The 19,374-nt window shown below is 46.7% G+C and overlaps 2 protein-coding genes across 2 annotated transcripts; one reads left to right on the plus strand and one right to left on the minus strand.

Moving 5' to 3' along the window:
- Positions 1–11,515: 11,515 nt before the first annotated feature.
- Positions 11,516–19,336, minus strand: LOC120697491 (scarecrow-like protein 9). The gene is made up of 2 exons (XM_039980744.1): positions 18,118–19,336; positions 11,516–17,784 (listed from the first exon to the last, which is right to left on the minus strand). Exon 2 carries the CDS (start codon positions 13,583–13,585, stop codon positions 11,864–11,866), a length of 1,722 nt encoding a protein of 573 aa, XP_039836678.1. The 5' UTR covers positions 13,586–17,784; positions 18,118–19,336; the 3' UTR covers positions 11,516–11,863.
- LOC120700591 lies at positions 14,315–15,175 on the plus strand. The gene has a single exon (XM_039984841.1). The coding sequence runs from the start codon at positions 14,315–14,317 to the stop codon at positions 15,173–15,175; it is 861 nt and encodes a 286-aa protein (XP_039840775.1).
- Positions 19,337–19,374: the final 38 nt, after the last annotated feature.

Consider the following 19,374-nt stretch of genomic DNA (forward strand, 5'->3'; position numbering starts at 1 on the left):
CGCAAACAAAGGACTTTGAGATATTGAACCTCTCAGTCCTGGCTTGGTTCTGAAACATCCCACGCAGCCCCTCGATCATGGTGTGAGCATCCACATGCTCATACTGCTTCTGCAGATCAGGGGACATGGTGGCGAGCATCAGACAGCTGACATCAAGTGAGTCATTGCAGTGCTTCTCATAAGCTCTGCGATCAGCAGCAGTTGCATTGTCAGGGAGATCATTAGGATATGGCTGCTCAAGAACATACTCCTTTTTCTCTTGCCTGAGAACAATTCTCAGGTTGCGGTACCAATCAATAAAGTTTGTTCCATTCAAATTTTCTTTCTCAAGAATAGAACGCAAATTGAAAGCGGAATTGGTACTGGCAGACATGATCTACAACATTAAAGTAAAGCAAGATTTCAGCACTAAGTTTATGTAAAGACTTTCATTAACTGATTTAATAAAAGACAACCTACTATATCAAAGTCATCTTCCCTCTAATGACATATAGTGGTTCAAGATCCATAATCACTAAAATCCTAGTGAGCTTTAGCATCACGGCTAGAAAAGTAGTGATACAGGTAAGCAACAAATTGCTAATCACATCTCTATGCGACTCTTGTTTGTTGGGTGGCATCCAAAGCCCCGGCCCCAACCCTATGCCTTAAAGCCCAAAAATGTTTTAATAGCTTTGCTGAGTAAATCAATACTATGCTTGTGAATGTCCGACATCCACCCTATACAAAAGTGATAGCTGAGGGTACTCTACTTTGGTAAACCTACCACACAACGATCAAAATTTATAGGTGCAGCTATTGGTAAAAGGCATCAAAAACTCAACCTTTTCTGAGGGAAGCTATTCTATCATGATTAAAGCATCCACCATATGTAAAATCATGAAAGAATAGTATGACAGGAAAATAAACATCACAGGCATATAATTATATTATATTGTGAATAGTATGGCCTTTTGCATCACAATGGGCTCCATCGCCATGGCTCCAAGGTGACCTCCATTGCCATCCGTCCTGTCTTGTGGTGATCATCATCGCCATCATGATTGAAATCTCCATGAAAAGATACTAAGCTACTACATCTAATAGCTAGTGAAATAATTACATGAGGATTCAAACATCACAAGTCGACACGCAGGTCGTTATACAATAATGGTGCAACCTCAACCCAGTTGTGTTAACTTGCGACACGCAGGCCGCACAAATCATCACATACATCATCACATGACATTGAGGCCATACCATTCACATCACACCCTGCAAAAACAAGTTAGGCGTACGACGTGTTCTACCAAAGTAGCGCTTAGGAAGCCGCTATAGCGAGAAAGCAACGACGGTCAGCGGGCGGGAGGTCGAGGGGGAGCCGCCCCCCGCGGGTCTCAGGGCAGCGCCCTGAAAACCTCACAGAATTACACAGATCGCATCTATGGAATCCCTATGAAAATCTCATCAGAGTGATCGCATCACCTCAAATCCGAGCCATTCATAATGCCTCAATTTTCACTAGGTCAATCACATTGACCGTCAAACTTTGCACTTGAGAAGACTGCATCTACACATAACCTCGATCTGTTGGTTCAATCTGCTGACTATGTACACAGTTAGTCCCGATGGTGATTCCAGCCGGTAGGGACATGTCGTATGCATAACAGAAAAAGAACACAAACTAATCTTTTGTCACATGCCGCACAATCAACTCGCTCCAGTTTTAACCCCTTATGACCAATTGATCTAATCAAACCGTGCAAAAGTAATAGATCTAATCTACTACAACAACATATCACCTATATGCAAAAGATCCAGACCAAAGACTACGCAAGATGGCTCTGATACCACTGTAGGGAAACGGGTAGGCTACGCTAGCATCACTACCGCATATACCCAAGATACTTGCGAGTAGAAGATCATAGATCGTTACCATTAGACGCGCAGCGCAGCGGAAGAAGTCGCGCGTCGATGTAGAGGAAATAGTCGATCACGTCCCACGAACCGAGCTCCTCGTACTTGATCCCAGCAGCCGATCAGCGCAGCAATCGCAGCAGCGCCTCCACGGAGTCCACACGTACGGGGATGAAACGCCGGGTGTCGGTGTGCTAGCACCGCACGCACGGCATGGGCGGCGGCCGAGAGAGAGGGAGGGGCGGCGGCTAGGAGGTGGCGCGGCTCACCGGGGTCTCGCCCCCTAGCCCCTCCCTCGTATATATAGAGCGTACTAATGGGCTTCTATCTCATAGGCCCATTAGTAACCATAATCCCTCTTGGATCAATATCATTTTGGGCCTTTAAACCGTATTGTGATGATGGGCTCTTGGGCATATCACCAACATAAATGTTCTACAAGTGCTACAGCAAGAACTAGTAGAACAATCATCAAGCTAAGAAATGCGGCCACATTTCACCTCCCTCAAGCGATGGGTTGACATGGAGAAGAATTTGACAATTCGGCTGAAGCTCAGCTACATCGTGTTCCCTAGCTCCTCCCGCTTCTGGCAGCACAACAGAAATGTTAGAAGGATCCACAAGCTGGTGGATCTTGCATTGGTGCGTGCGTGTCTGGACTCTGGAGATGCGTCCTGCGAATATACCTCTGCATGTATGCAACGTGGACTGCATCACCGAGCAAATTGAACAGGTCCGATCCCCTACAAGCACTGGGTTCGACAGTTCTCTATTCTAGTCAATCATGTCAAAGGGATATATACAGTTACAATTCAGTAGACATTGAATACGATCATTTGACAGACATTTTTTCTAATTACTATATAGCCAGTAAGGTTTATTTGTCTGCTCGATCGGTTTATACATTTGGTATTGTACACGTGGCTTGTATATTTTCGAATGAGTTTACTGAAATCTCACGTACAAACATTATGAATTAGTTTATTTTGCCCAATGTTTAAGTTTTCATTTTGCAGCAGTTTAACTTTTGCATGCAGTTGTATTATGCAAATACCATCCCAAACAACCTTGGAGACCCATATATTATTAATCCACTTGCCATGGAAACTGGGGGCTAGCTTATTGAGACCTAACAGCCTGGGTGCAACTCAATCTGTGATCGATGCTGCGCACTGTATGAACCATGAAGCTCCGAGCCTCTGATCGAGGAACTCATGGAACGAATCACACTGTTGATCGAGACAAATATTCATATCATTTGAGGATACGAATACCAAATATCTTTAGCAGTACACATTTTTGCCGGATATAGATGGATCATCAAGGTTCAATTGATGGACTACAGGCACTGCAGCACCCCCAACAACCTCCCCCTTGTTTAAACCACCATGCACTGCATCCCTTCTTCTAAAGAAAACACCGCTTCAATTATTTCCTCCTTTCTTTTCACTTTCACTTTCACATCTCACCATATCATCCATCATTTAATGATTTAAATGCTACTATATGCCATAAGTACAGAGCCCGTGATGACTAGCTTGTTCCCGTGACTTTTCCTCCTATATATCCTCAGTTCCTGGCATGCGAAATGCGATGCGATCAAACTAGCAGCTAGTTACCCAACACCCCGTCAAAACCAAGGCGCACCAAGCCTGTCGGAACAAGGAAAAGAGAATGCAATGGCATGCAACACTAGAAAAGCTATACTGAGAATCTGAGATGAAAGAAGACATGGTACCATTTGGAGTTGGAGGCATCCGGAACGGTCCCAGAACCGGAAGTTATCACCGGCCGAAGAAACACTAAACAGCTAGGCGGAGCTCGACTTGCACTTCCCTATCTGACCAGAGCTGTCGATTAGCAACTGCAATGTGGGTGGCTGCACGGCGACCCGTCCTGCAGGGCACCCATCTGCCAGCAAGCCTATTTTAACAAGTTTATCCCTGTAATTATGTTACCACTGTTAGCAGCTAGATTCATCTCGCTCCCACTGCGGCAAGCAATGTTTCCCTTATTAAATTACAAATAAATAGATGATCGTCCCCTAACTACTGGTCATATCTCATTACTGCTTGATCCATCAGCCAAGTAATGCATGTGCATATATGTAGCCCAACTGAAAGAGAGACCATGCATAAAGCTACCGCATCGAAGCATGATGATGCAATGTTTGCATTTGTTAGGAATAATGTGAGGAATCTGGAACCACGTCCTTTCATGGTGCGAAGATCTCTTGAGTTTGTGGAGGGCAACAAGAACAGGAAGCTTAAGCACGCTGAAGCAGATGGTGATGGCAAGTTCTCTGAAACTGAAGGTCCTGAAACTGATGGATTCAGAATAAAAATCTGACAAGTAAAGCAGCAGCGGGCCTGGATCGGGAGCCCCCAACGCATGCTTTACTATGGGCCGGAATAGGTGAACTAGCTGTAGGCCCAATAGTACCTAACCTGCATACTTAGGGAGCCCCCAACGCATGCTACTATGGACTCAATGCAGTCTAGGGCTGCTTTGAGACTAACGAGAGGAAGAAGACGCCCGGCGTGAGGCCGTGAGCGGCGCTACCGTGAAGCCGCGGCCGATCGAGGACAGGAGATCGGAATCCATTTTTTGCAAATGCACTTCTGGATTGGCTCCTGATTATTTATCGTGATCTGAATATTTTTAAAATGTCCTCCATTTATTTATATATAGCCTCCTAATTTGGGTCGCTATTATTAATCGCGATCCAAATATTTGCAATTTACCCTCTATGTTTTTACAATATATAACCCGACTCTCTTATTTGGATCGCGGTTACTAGTCATGATCCGAATATTTGCAAATTTCTTCATGCATGTTTCATATAGCTCCTAGGTCGTCTTCTCCTTCCGGGCTCCGGCTCCCACCCGCCCAGCGCTGCCTGCAGCCGCCACCACCGCCGTCCTCCGCCCCTGCCGGAAGTGCATCTATAAGAGCATCTTCAAGAGTGTCTAAAAATTGAAGTCCTAAAAAACTAGTTTTTAGACCTTGCCAAAAATTATTGGGATGAAAAAAGACCCTCTCTTCCAACAATTCCCAAAATTTACTTCCAAAATAATTTAGTTGCCGCCACATCATCCACTTATCTCCCACCCCTTCGTTCCTAGCAAGCCTCCAATGCCCCTCTCCTCAAGCTCAGTCGACCCCCCCCCCCCCCCCCCCCTCCCTTTTGTCTCTACCGAAGCACCCACTCGTCAGCTAGCACCCTTCATTCCTCATCCCAATCCGAGCTCCACAGCCATCAAGGTCAAGCATGCCTGCTCCTCCTGCTTGCTCCCCATCGATCTCTGCTCCTCCATGCGCTACTTCCAAACCCAACATTCACTAGTCATTCCTCCACCTGCAAGCTATGGCGGCCTGACTAGAGCTGCACGGCATCACCTATGGAGGTTATCCGTTGCGTATTGTGGGAGGACAGATGAGGCGGAGGAAAACTGGCGTCCAGGGAGAAGAAATCGTGCAGGATCTGCTCAACTTCAGCGATTGGGAGTGCAACCGAGTGGGGCAAAAATGGCTTCGATTTCCGTCAGGATTGGACGTGCGGGAATATTGGACATCAGTTTAAGGAACTGTTGGAGCTGATATTTTCGTGTTTATTTCCAAAACTACTTTTTGGGAGTGTATATTAGGCACTCTTAGAGATACTCTAACCTGCCAACCACCGGTACACAAAACGAACCCTACTCATAGTCTCTCATGGCCATATCCGATCAGACATGCTCCAGGCGGACCGAGACGTGTTCGCAGAGATGCCACACTCGCTCAGCCTCTGGTATCTGCGCCGGCCTAGGGCCCGAGAAGGTAGAGGGCCTATCAGTAAAAAAGCACAAACTTGCCTGACTTCCGCCCGCGTACGCCGCCCAGGGATCGGAACCATCGCACGAAGCTACGAACACGCCTGCCGCCTCCGACACCGTCTGGCCTCCCACACCGGCGGCGCTGCACTCCAGGTCTTCAGCAATCCGGCGTCCGTTGCCTCGGCAGTCGGCACCCTCGCTGGCCCCTGCCGCCTGCCGGTTGCCGCCTCTGCCGGACTGCCGACTTGTTAAGTACTCCGAGTGCCAAGGCCGCGCGGCTGCCATGGCTCCGCAAGACGAAAGATCAACAGATCAAGTGACCAACAGGTAATCTTCTATTCTTCTCTAATCTAGATTCTGGGTGTCTAAATTTCTTTGTAAAAAACTGAAGAAGGACGAGTTTGGTTTTTATTTGAGGTAATCATAATTCATACCATTGTAATATTAGTTTAATTATCCAGTTCTCTTAGGGCGTCCGTAATGGTAACAGCTTTTCTCTCATAGATTCTTGAAATACGTGAAATAGATTAGTCATTTGCCCATCGCTAGTGACTACTCTATCTTCTATTTTTCTATTGTCACATCAGATCTAGCTAGCTAAATAGCTAGTCATTGCGGACGCCCTTAGTTTGTAATATTCACATTATTCTTTATGAAATATGCATATTATTAGAAATTTTTAACTCTTTATAATTACCGTCATAAATTAAAAATAGTTGACCTAAAGAGCTCATAGTCTCTCGTTCGCCCTAGGGCCTCTCAAAACATAGAGCCGGCCAGGCAAGAAGCTTTGTATGCGCAGCAATCCGTACTGCGATGGAGGCGGAGAACTCGGGCACGTCCGCTGGGCGCGGAGAAGAAAAAAAAAAGCATCGAGCGGACGAGCACGGGGCGTCCCTTCCGTCGTTGCCAGTCGCTTCCGGCGAGCGGTCAGCGGCGGCCGGCCGCCCCACTGCCTGGGTTACGAGTGGGCTGAGATAATTGGGCCGTCTCTCAGCCCACCCGTTTCGCACTTGGTTAGCTCCAGTTTAACATAATCTCAAAAAAAAAGCTCCAGTTTAACAACCGTCCATTTTCGATTGGACGTCCAGGATGATCTCGACCCCGGACAGTAAATGGATTACCGTCTACCCCCGAGTAGTTGCACAAACTCTCACCGGCAACCATATATGAGCTATCTCCCTCGGTTCCAAAATACAATTTTGTTTAGTTTAGTCTAAATAAATATTTTAAAAAAACGATCAAGTTTATAGAGAAAATACTGTGTGAGATGATATTTTGTGATGACATAACATTGTATCTGATGATATTATATTTGTGATGAATGTTGCCTCCCATCTGTGATGAATGTGTTGTAGTAATGTCCGCGCAAACCATGTGAAATCATATTTGTCCAGTCTGTTTGACTGTAGTAATACTGTTTGTACCATTTGGCTGGTTGACAACCGAATGTGCAAATGGGTATCAAGGTCTATTTTTCACCTACCATCCACTTGTACAAATAAATAGCCATTTCTACATATACGGAAACCCATGGTCGACTTGGAATCTACATATAGAAAGGGTTCTAAACCGGCGGTACACATTGGTATGCTGGTTCTCTGCTAGTTCTATATATATCTCCTTAGTGTTAGCTATCCACATGAAAACTACTAGGTACACCAAATTAACACATAGAGTTTCTCAAAAGAGTACAAAAAGCCCGAGAGAGAAATAGCAAGCAAAGGCAATGGGAAACTACACCCACGAGTGCCATAGTAAAGGTACTTACACAAGCAGTCAGTGTGCTGGGAATGAGAGTCGTCTGGAACTATGTCGAATGCAGGGGTGCGTGTACATGTACCAGATCATCACATAGTAGAACAAGTAGAACGAGGGGTGTGTCGCGTGGTCCGCCCATGCTTTGTACAACAGCCGAATGCCGTTGTCTCCGTGGTATTGCCTGCACGCGGTGTTCGTCGGAGGGATGACCGTCCTCAGTGCAACCCCATTCTGGACCCGGAGGTAATTTGAACACCGAAGCTGCGGTGCCATTCGGCTGCTCAGAGGGCAAAGCACAGTAAGAACAAGAATGGCTTCCACACCAAAGGAATGTGATTTGAGTTTACAGATCTTAATTTGAGAACCGGACATCAGGTGGAACTTTGCTGCCTTGTAAACAAAGTACACGCACAAAAGATAGCTCCCTAGCTGGTGTTATGCCTTGTTCTAGGAATGTATTCCTGAATATTTTGGAACCCCAAACTCTACAAAATGCTAGGAATGGATACCATTGCTTCATAATCACTATAGGCCTCCAGCCCTCCTGTACCAATGTATTTGCTAAAGAAGACCAAATTCAAACAGACATCCAATTTCTGAAACCAGCATCTTCTGAATGTTGTTCGGCCATTTTGGCTGTTGAACTGAAAAAGCTCAGCATCGTTATCCAAGACCGATAAGGGACAGACACAGAGACCGAGCCTACATTTTCGAGCTCGCTTTCGCCGGCGGCGTCGCAGTCTCGCAGAGCTTGGGCTTCTCCTCCGGCGGCGGCGGCGGCAACCCGGCGGCAACGGCATGTCGGCATCGAACGCGGCCAGCCCCAAGGCAGACGGGTTGCGAGTGGGCTGAGATAATTGGGCCGCCTCTCAGCCCACCCGTTTCGCACTTGGTTAGCTCCGGTCTAACACACACTCAAAAAAAAAACTCTGGTCTAACAGCCGTCCATTTTGGATTGGACGCTCAGGATGATCTCGACCCCGGACGGTAAATGGAATACCGTCCTCCCCCTGGACGGGGAGCGAAGCCCCGGCGCCATGGCCGTCGCGCTCGCGAGTTCTCCGTCCGGCTGGACGCCTGGGAGTTTGCATAAAGAATGCCCGGTCATTCCGCCGCACGGATCGTTCCTCCTCGTCGGCGTACTACCGCGGCTGCTCTCCACCCCGGGCCTCGCCCTGCGGCGCGGAGATGGCGATGGTGGTCTCTCAAGGTTGAGGCCGGGCCGCGTCGCGTCGCGTTACCGGCGCGCACACTCCCTTGGGCCTCCTTCGCGCAACAGCTCCGGTCGTCTTCGTCGGGGATTGGGGCCACGGCCGCCGGGTTTTCTCCCTCCGGTGTGACGCGTGCGAGTCGCCTTTGATAGAATGCCAGGCCATCGCGCCACCACCGCCGTCCTCCGCCCCTGCCGAAAGTGCAAAGGTTCATCTAACCTGCCAACCACCGGTACACAAAACGATCCCTACTCATACTCTCTCGTGCCCATATCCGATCAGACATGCTCCAAGCGGACCGAGACGTGTTCGCGGAGATGCCATGCCACACTCGATCGGCCTCTGGTGTCGCCTGGAGGCAAGAAGCTCTGAAGCTGCTCGGCGAGAGTCATGTATGTGCAGCAATCCGTACTGCGATGGAGGCGGAGAACTCGGGCACATCCGCCGGGCGCGGAGAAGAAGACCTCGCCGAGCGGACGAGCGCGGGGGCATCCCTTCCGTTCCGTCGTTGCCAGTCGCCGCCGGCGAGCGGCGGCCGGCCGCTCGTCCTCTCTCACTGCCTGGGTCACGAGTGGGCTGAGATAATTGGGCCGCCTCTCGGCCCACCTGTTTCGCACTTGGTTATTAGCTCCATTTTGGATTGGATGCCCAGGATCATCTCCACCCCAGACGGTGAATGGAATACCGTCCACACTCCGGACGGTAATGCGAACACCGTCCTCCCCCGGACGGGGAGCGAAGCCCCGGCGCCATGGCCGCCGCGCTTTCTCCCTCCGGCTGGACGCATGGGAGTTTGCATAAAGATGCTTATGGCTGTCCGTTGCGTCGGTCCGCACGGAAGGCTTCTCCTCATCGACCGCGCGCAGCTAGCTTGGACCTCGCCCTCGCACGGTCGCACCGGCCGGTGCTCCCAGGTCGCTCGCCGGACGGCCGACGGCCTGGCCGCGTCGGCGCGGGCACCGCCTCCCGCGCCGCCTTTGTCACACGCTGCCGACGGCGCAGTGGCGCAGGCGGCCCCGGCCCGCCTGACGGTCGAGGGTTCTCTCTTCTGCGATACTGCGTACCATTTTGCGGTAATCCATCCCTCTCATGGTTAGCTGCCGAGCTCACATGGTGGAGAAGCTCTGAAACACAGACACCAATCCCATACTGAAAAACTGGGCAAGGGAACGAACTGACTACTGCACTGCATCTCTGATTCTCTGCTCGGCCAATTGACACGGAGGATTTTCACTTTTTTTTTTGAAGGGAAGGATTGTCACATATTACTGTACCTTAAGTGACTTTCCAAGATACATTCAACTATGTTGCTGTGTATCGAACAAAAATACATGCACAGGAATTGCAGCCGGGAAAAACAATGTACAGTATAGGTTGCTCTTGCTGTGTACTAAAAAAAGGTGACTGACTCAGCAGGATGTTTTCACTCATCATCAAGACCCGGTATGTATAGTAAGTTGACGTCGAATACAATTTATCAGAACTTGGATTTCAAATAAATCAACTTATGATATTCATTGGATCACTCACTCCAATTATTACACCACACTCCTGGACGATGCTATTAATCAAGTAGAGATTTGATGCCTTGTGAAAAGAAATACAGATAAAAGACATCCCTAGCTGAATGTTGGACATCGAATGTCCAAATCTCACCTGTCGAATATCTGCCCATTTGGCACCATAGCAACATGGTTTGCAGCAAACCTACGTGGCAACAAGCGAAATTATCTGTGAGTATGTGGCTAGTGCACGTATGGTACATGGATTATGCATGGCAAAGACCCGTAGGGTTAGCCTGTCCCTTCTCGTGAAGCATATATATTTTGTCAGCATGTATCCGTTCCCGATGATCCCGTCAGACTCTAGCTTGGAGCCTTTGTTAATCTCGTCTAGTCGTCAAAATGATGGGCGGTGTTGGCGCGCTGCACAGCCTGCACTGCGATTCTCTTTGCTGTCTTGTCAGATTCATGTTGATTTGATAATTTGCTTGGGCTACCTTACTACTTCCAGTTATAGGAGCCAGTTTTCCTTTCTTCTTTGGGAAAATTTTTGCAGGTAATCCTCTGCATTTTCCCTGCATCCTGGGAGATCATTCGCCACGGTGGTACTTCTTCACCCGCTGTCCTTGAGTTCCTTAGCGTGAAATCTTTGGTTTTAGTGGCAACTGCTATAGACCTTTCCATTTTGATGTTTGTCTTTGGTCATCTCATCACAATTGTCTTCATGTGAGAGCTAGATGTGTGGTATCTTCCAGTGAGGACTAGAGCCGTATTTTTTTATATATATTGGTATTTTGGCATGAAGCCAGGGGCTCGATGAATCCAACATTAGGCTAGCCAATCAGAATACAGAACACACATCAGAAACAGAAGGGGGAGAAGGAAGGAATTTTGAAGCTTGCCAAATTTTGAGCACAATGTCCTAGTTTTGCAGCTAAAAAAAATGAACTTCAGGAGAATGCTGATTCTATTTTCTTTTTCTCATATCATGTTTGGTATCGTTTAGGCAGCTTGAAAACTGAAAAGCTCGTAATAAGAGAACAGATGTGTGCACTTGCATTTGCAGAGGCGGGAGTTGCCACCATTTTTTAAGGAAGAAAAATCATGTTTGATTCCCTATTTCTACCTTATTTCACACATCCGACAGTTGAATACTGCTAGCAAGCAAACAAGCTGCACTGTGGTGCCATCGGTTTGTGATCAGAAAGATATATAGTGGACAAAGTAGGGGTTCAAATAGACATCTAGCTTCCATTTCTCGGTGACCGCATTATTTTGTTCTCATTTCTAAATGGGAAACTTTGAGGAGAAAACGAAAACAAAGCATATGGAACATGCAGAGCTTCAAGGAACAAATTCATCAACTCTGAATAGTCATGATCATTTTCTTTCTTTTTCAGTGTTCACGACCAGATCTGAACCTCCTAACATGTACACGAGGAATTGGTAGCTAAAACATATGTGATAGTCCACAGGACGAGAGATATTACATCACTAAACAACTCATCTTCCTTCTGAGCTAGACATCGTGTGAATTCATCAAAATCACGACCAATAAGCGACTGATATAACATAGTCTTTTTCATTGGGACCATACCTCCAGCCCTGAGTACTTCTTGAGGGAGCTAAGAATCATGGCCATGGTATGATTCTGTACCAAAGAGCAACAGCTTAATTCCTAAGAGGCGTCTTCAGCTACCCATGCCGACTGGGCACAGAGGATGCGTCCCATCCACCCTTGCAGCAGCCATTGGCCATCTTCACAAAACAAAAAGTCCTTGTGGTGGCACCTCATCGCCTTGTCCTTCAGTACATTAACAATGGCTGGTTTCAGTGGCAGCTGCCTCAGGCCCGCTCTCTGGTTTCTCGCCTGCCACTGTTTATACTTCTCAGGGCGCTCCATCAGGTCCGCGCCCTCACAGGCGATAATATTCAGTGCAAAACGTCCAAAAATATCCTGCTCCAGCACCACTCGCGATTTACTCTCCCGCGGGATGATTGCATCAAATATGTCAAACATTGCCGTGTAATAGGACAATGCCTCCCGAAATCGTGACAAGTAGGAGGAACCATATGAACTATTCAAAATGCTCTGGATGAAGACATCTGGCCTCATCTTCCTGATGTTCTGCAGAACGGTATCCTTGGGGCTTGGGTCATCAAAGAATATGCTTTCGTCCATCAAGGTGTTGAAACTAAAGTGGTCATTCACGATGAGCACATCTTCCACATCTTTGTCCAAGTTCTCAATGCGAACTTCCTCCCACTTCTTTCTAATGGCATGGAAATTGAATGGCACACCAAACTCATGGGCACACTTGCTGAGACGGCGCCCTGTCTCCTCAATCTGCTCTATCGGACATGGCCTCAGATGCGGGTAGCCTATGGCGGTGATCTTCACCTTTGGTGGTCCACCTTCCCTTCTTGCCATCAAGCGGAGCAACTCTGCCCAATGGAACCCGCAATGCATACCATAGTCAACAATATGTAGTCTTCTCTTACCCACCATGGCCTGCAAGATGGTCATTGTGGAAAAAAGGAGCATCACCTTGTTGAAGCTGCAGGCTGCCATGCAGAGGTTGTGTGCCTTGAGGATCTCTACAATTGAGAGGCGCTCTGCCATGCGCAGCTGCCAAACCTTGCTCCCCATGCCTACTAGCCGTGCCTCTAGCCCCTTGGCAAAACATTGAGCGAGCCGCTGTGTGGCATCCCCTGTTTCTGATGCATGTTTCTTGATCTGCTTCAGTAGCTCGCCCGCTCTCATGTGATCGTTTGCTGCCACCGCCTGCGCACAATGGATCAAGATTGTGTGTATGTCCACCACATTCGCTACCACCTTTCTACTATCCTTCCTGCTGTTCTTCTCCACCTTATTGGCCATGGCACTGCGCAGCTGCTCCATGCCTCTGACGATGTATGTCTCATAGCTATTTGACATAATATCATCCCACATCTCATATGCACAAATATCCTTAGGCTCCTTGATCATCATCATAGGTTTGCTGGTCCTTCTTACCTCCTCTAGATGGTCATCGCTGGCATACCTCTTCTTGGCCCTAATATGGCTGTTGCTTTCCCTGACCATTTGATTCACCAGTTCACCCCTTCCGAAACCATTCCCTCTGGGCAGGAGCATATGGGCCTCTTTCACGCCCTCCAAGAACGCCCAAACTGCATGTGTACCCTTCGATAAGGCCTGGTTGAGTGTCCTTTCATCACCACCGCCATCTTGCAACAAATCCTTGCTGGCCTTCCCTGTGTCACCATTATCGGAGCCAAAGCATGAGGAGGAGAGGATTTGAGCAAAGGGCTGCTGCACCTGGAGTAGCGCAGGGTGATCAGAGAGTGTATCGTCAATGTCATCCTCCATGAGCATTTGCGAGATGTAATGGAGCATCATGTCACTAGGGACACAGTGATTGCCCTCAATTCTACCATCGGGCTTTGAAGAAAAACTATTAAGGAAGACAGATAACTGTGGTGACTGCTGTTGGAAATAATCTTGTCATAAGAAATGTGTAGATGCATCTACATGCATCTATGGGCATAAGTTGTCAAAGTCAAAATGAAATTGACAGCTAGTAGTTTCTAGTGTTAGCTAGAGCATAGCTGTATCTAGAGGTAATCAACTTGAGGTTTACTACTGCAAGGATCAAGAACATGCAGTGAATGCATGGAAGCAAAGGAAAGGCAAAGTTGGTTTTGATCATGAGCTGGAAAAAACAGTGAACCAGCTAGTACTTAGCTAGCAATGAGCTGTAGGTTTGTATGACGGTTTATAAGTCCTATAAAAGGACATGTACCCCTCATGTGTTGAGTATGTGTGATATAGAACATGAGATATAGAGCTTGATTGTGAAGATCAAGCTAGAGTGTGGTAGTGCTTGGTTGTGAAGATCAAGCAAGTTGTTCTAGGTTGTGACAATCTAGTGTGTTTCATTGTGTGTAAGCTTGTAGTGTGAGGCTACAAGATTAATATAGTTTTTTTGAGTGATCTCTCATTCTTCTTGTGTGTGTTCAAGATAGTTAAGAGAGTAAGGAAGGAATTGAGTGATTTGATTCTGACAAATTAGCGTGATAGTGCGATTCTGCCCAACATTTGGTATTCAGAGCCAGGTTGATGAAGACGATGTCGCGCGAAGATTCGTCGTCAGGCAAAGCCATCGTGAGCAGTGGCTTGGGCAACTCGATGGCGACGACGACAACGACGGGGAGGCTCCCATTCCCGATGCTGACAAGGACGAACTACGCGGTGTGGGCAATAAGGATGAAGTACATCTTGCGCACCAATGGCGCATGGGGTGCTGTTGATCCTGAGAAGGCATCCGGGGGTGTTGAACAGAGCAAGGACGAGCTGGCCTTGGCGATCATCTCCCAGTCGATCGACGGCGAGACGCTGCTGCGAGTCGCAGAGAAGGGGACCGCCGCTGATGTGTGGGCGGCGCTGCGATCCATGCATGTGGGTGTGGAGCGTCTCCGGGAGGCAAGGATTCAATCCTTGAAGTCAGATTTTGATAACCTTAAGATGAGTGAAGCAGAGTCTGTGGATGAGTTTGCGGAGAAGTTCATGATGATAGTTGGGCGCATTCGTGAGCTCGGAGATGCGATGGATGAAAAGTATGTTGTGAAGAAGCTGATGCGAGCAGTCTCCACCAAATTCATCAATATTGCTTCGTCAATGGTGTTGTTCAACGACATCAACAAGATGACCATGGAAGAGGCCATTGGGTCATTGAAAGCACATGAAGAGCTACTCAAGGGACGGGAGGTCCAAATAGAAGAGCAACTTCTCATGGCAAGAGCACAGAACTCGTCGCGAGGACGAGGGCGTGACCGTGGAGGTGGCGAAGGGCGCAAAGACAAAAGCAAGGTGAAATGCTACAACTGTCAAGATTTTGGACATTATGCTTGGGAATGTCCTAAGAAAGGAAAGGAGGAGAAGGCTTTGATTGCTGAAGGCTATGCCAGCGACGAACCTACTCTTCTCTGATGCTACTAGTAAGTGAGGGTGGTGTGATGCTACCAGAAGACGATGGCGGTGTGATGCTGCTAGCAAGTGAATGTGGTGTGATGCTGCTTAATAGATGACAGCGGTGTGATATCGCTAGGAGGAGATGATAGTGTGAAACTACTAAGAAGATTGTGGTATGAAGCCATGATGGAGTGATAGTGGTGTGAGGCTGCTAGGATGAGATGTGGGTGATCCACATCGAAGAATTGATATGACAAGATTAGGGGGTGAATGTTGGAAATAATCTTGTCATAAGAAATGTGTAGATGCATCTACATGCATCTATGGGCATAAGTTGTCAAAGTCAAAATGAAATTGACAGCTAGTAGTTTCTAGTGTTAGCTAGAGCATAGCTGTATCTAGAGGTAATCAACTTGAGGTTTACTACTGCAAGGATCAAGAACATGCAGTGAATGCATGGAAGCAAAGGAAAGGCAAAGTTGGTTTTGACCATGAGCTGGAAAAAATAGTGAACCAGCTAGTACTTAGCTAGCAATGAACTGTAGGTTTGTATGACGGTTTGTAAGTCCTATAAAAGGACATGTACCCCTCATGTGTTGAGTATGTGTGATATAGAACATGAGATATAGAGCATATAGAGCTTGATTGTGAAGATCAAGCTAGAGTGTGGTAGTGCTTGGTTGTGAAGATCAAGCAAGTTGTTCTAGGTTGTGACAATCTAGTGTGTTTCATTGTGTGTAAGCTTATAGTGTGAGGCTACAAGATTAATATAGTTTTTTTGAGTGATCTCTCATTCTTCTTGTGTGTGTTCAAGATAGTTACGAGAGTAAGGAAGGAATTGAGTGATTTGATTCCGACAAATTAGTGTGACAGTGCGATTCTGTCCAACAACTGCTCCATGACACCCTTCTCAAAGAATTTCTCTGGTGATAGCCGTTTTGATCAATGGTAGTGGTGTGATGCCATAGCTTTTGGTTGATGTATCAATAAAGAGAGCAGACTTTGTTAAGGTGTATTGCGTAATAAAAAAATGTGTATGCAAGTGCCATATGATTCAAAAGGTGATGTCTAACTGTAACTCCAATGCTGCTTGGATAATGGAGACAATGGCTGGCTAGATTTCCAATGTTCCTTGGATAATGGCTGCAAAAGCTAGCTTCTGCACACAGCACACAAACATCCATATGATTCAAGAGGTGATGTCTACCTGTAACTCCAATGCTGCTTGGATAATGGAGACAATGGCTGGCTAGATTTCCAATGTTCCTTGGATAATGGCTGCAAGAGCTAGCTTCTGCACACAACACACAAAGATAATAATTTCTTCTTATCATTTCCAAAGATCATTGATACAAACTCCATTTGCCTATTGAAAATGACAAACAAAGAAGATACTGTTGTGTGATGTGCAATATATTTAAATAGGCCTCTCAGGCTAATATAAAATATTAATGATCAGAAACACAGAGAACAAAGCAAAGTTTCTAAGCAACAAGTAAGCATCTCATTCTTACGCACAGATAGGCATTTAGCTCAATTACTGAAATGTGCGTGCAAACGTGTAAATGAAGCATGTGGAGCCATGCACAGCTTGTGGTCCATGTCATCATCTGGGGGCGAGCTGGCCTCCAGTGTCTATGAGCTCCACGAGGCACTCAAGAAAGAATTCCTCTGGGATGGTATCCATAGTGAAAATTGTGGTCCTATAGTTGTGCAGTAGATTTTGGATAATGGATAATATACAAACATCGGGAGAACTGCCTTTCAGTGTATATATATACAAGTACTAAGCTGATTCCAGCAGCCTATGAGCCTATGATGAGTAAAGGTGTTCGGTGATAACAATGTTATTTGCTCGATAACAGAGACGATGGCTATTTACAATTCCTATGCTGCTTTGGCAATGAAGGCGATGGGTATCTAACTAGGTAATGCACAGATCAAACAAATTTTCCTTTACCTATTGAAAATGACAAGACAAGGACATTCTGTCATGCAATATAAAACATATTTAAGCTTTACAGGATAATATAAAAATACTAGTGGTCAGAAATACTGAAAAAGAAACAGAGTCCCCGGGGGGTGAACTCAGAACTTCTAGTGAGAAGTAAGAACAAAGGGACAGGGCAAATACTAATTATGAGCTCTCCAGAAACTAGAATTATATATTCAGACCATTGACCCAGACACTATGACACCCAAAGTTGCACGCTTTTCAGATATTCAAACTCAATTCTGCATACATGAGCTGTGTTGCAAACGTCCTGTGCCGCTTTCAGTTCCTTCGCACAAGTTTGTTGCTTTCCTTATTATGCAAAAAATAGAACAACGTATGCGAACATTAAGTAAACAACTGCAGTAGGATCATGGGTAACTTGTGTTTAGAAACAAGCTGCATTTCAACAAATCCATACCAACAAACCAAATAAGCAGCAGCACTAAATGTCTCATTGTTTTTTAAGGAAAACTTTGCAACTAGCTCTCAATAAATCTTGCAAACTTCTTGCACTTCTAATCAAACTGAAAGCACACATTACTTATGTTGGAGAAAAGGAGGATTCAGTGTCGCCTCTTCTCTGCCTAGCCATTGTCGGCTTGACGCCTTCCTTCTACTATTTTTCCTACACCTGCTTGAATGAAGAAATAAGCATAGTTCTTCATGTTAACAGTAACTGGCAGTTCTGTGTTCACTGCCCTTATGGTGCAGTTGCTTTTCTAATGCTGCACAATGACTAGGAGATCAAAATCTAACTAGTAGTTGCTAGCTGCTTTGCGAATGAACAATCAGCATATATCACCAATCGGAAACTGAGAGACTACATAACCAATTCTAAGCAGAATCATGGGAAGAACACAATCTGATTGTGAGCATCCAAAACAAGATCAGATTTTGTGGCTGGCAGTGCGCATTTTTTATTGAAACAGCAGCAATATTTATGCAGATAGTTAGGGACATATACCTGCTTCACATCTTCCGGCCAATATACAGGAGGCCTCAATATACAGCCATGAGCAGCCATATCCCATATTGTTGATGTGATCAATGTATATCTCCCAGTCAAAGTTATGGAGATCAACACACTCACACTCTTCATCAGTCCAGTCTGCGAGCCCGTTAGGGGTGGCTACACAAGCTTCTCGCTTTGATCCGTTAGCCTTGTCAGCACTCATTGCAGTCACCTTAAACACCTCATAGCGGCGAGCCTTCTCCTCCTCAGTCCGGTATGACCGACCTTGCTCCACCATCCAGTCCTGAAACCTGGCTTTCATGGTTGCCTACTTGCCTCGTGGACCTCCGCATCTTCCTGCCTCGCAGCTTCCCTGTCACTCATCACCTCCTTAACAGACACCTCTTTGTTGTAAAGGGGCATCCCCTCATAATTTTTTTGAGTTAACTTCGCCATCTGTGCCCACGAACCCTCCCTTGATGGCTGCCCCCCGACTCAGGTAGGCCTCCTTGACGACCTCCCTGTCAGGCACCTCCTTCCTGGCCTCCTTGCCACCTGCACATACAACAACAGGGAGTGGTTCATGGCTAGTGGGTCACATGAAACAGAGCAGAGGATGAGAAAACCTGAAGGGGAGCGATCGAGCGACGGTGCGGAGAGAGTGCGCAGGCGGCAGGACTCCCCGCCGCCGACGATGGGCCCACCTGGGTGACGATCCCCGACGAGGGCGAGGACCCCGCTTGTGACAACCGTCCAATTTGCACTCGGTTTAAGTGAAAATTATTAATTAATCTATTAAGATGAGAGTTAACACGTGTCCGTCTCTCGACATGCCACGTGTTAATCCACATCTTAGAGGCACTTAATCAACACAATTCACCTAAAACGGCACTTAATCAACACAATTCACCTAAAACGACCACAAATCCGGTAGTCCCGGTACGTGTTTACCACATGCCCAGGATTAAGCACATGTACCGTTATACAAACACGTACATTGCCGATGATCCACAAGAGCAGTTTTACATATTTAATATTACAAGTTCGACATAGAAAGGTTCAAACTAATCTCCATTACAAGCTTTGGGATCACGAAAGCCATATTATTCAGAAACTTAAAGATTATTATATTTACATGCTCTCACGCAGTTCGATTACGATAAAAACATACTAAGATAATGATGCCTTACTCAAATATATCATTACAGCCACAACGACCTACTCCTCCCCAGGGTTAACCGAACCGACCGGTCCGGTCAAACCGCCGCC

Source organism: Panicum virgatum, chromosome 3K (assembly GCF_016808335.1).
Source record: "Panicum virgatum strain AP13 chromosome 3K, P.virgatum_v5, whole genome shotgun sequence".
NCBI lineage: Eukaryota > Viridiplantae > Streptophyta > Magnoliopsida > Poales > Poaceae > Panicum > Panicum virgatum.

Excerpts from the sequence above, each read along its gene's own strand:
- LOC120697491 (XM_039980744.1), bottom strand. The coding sequence starts at position 13,585 with ATGATGCTCCATTACATCTCGCAAATGCTCATGGAGGATGACATTGAC.
- LOC120700591 (XM_039984841.1), top strand. The coding sequence starts at position 14,315 with ATGTCGCGCGAAGATTCGTCGTCAGGCAAAGCCATCGTGAGCAGTGGC.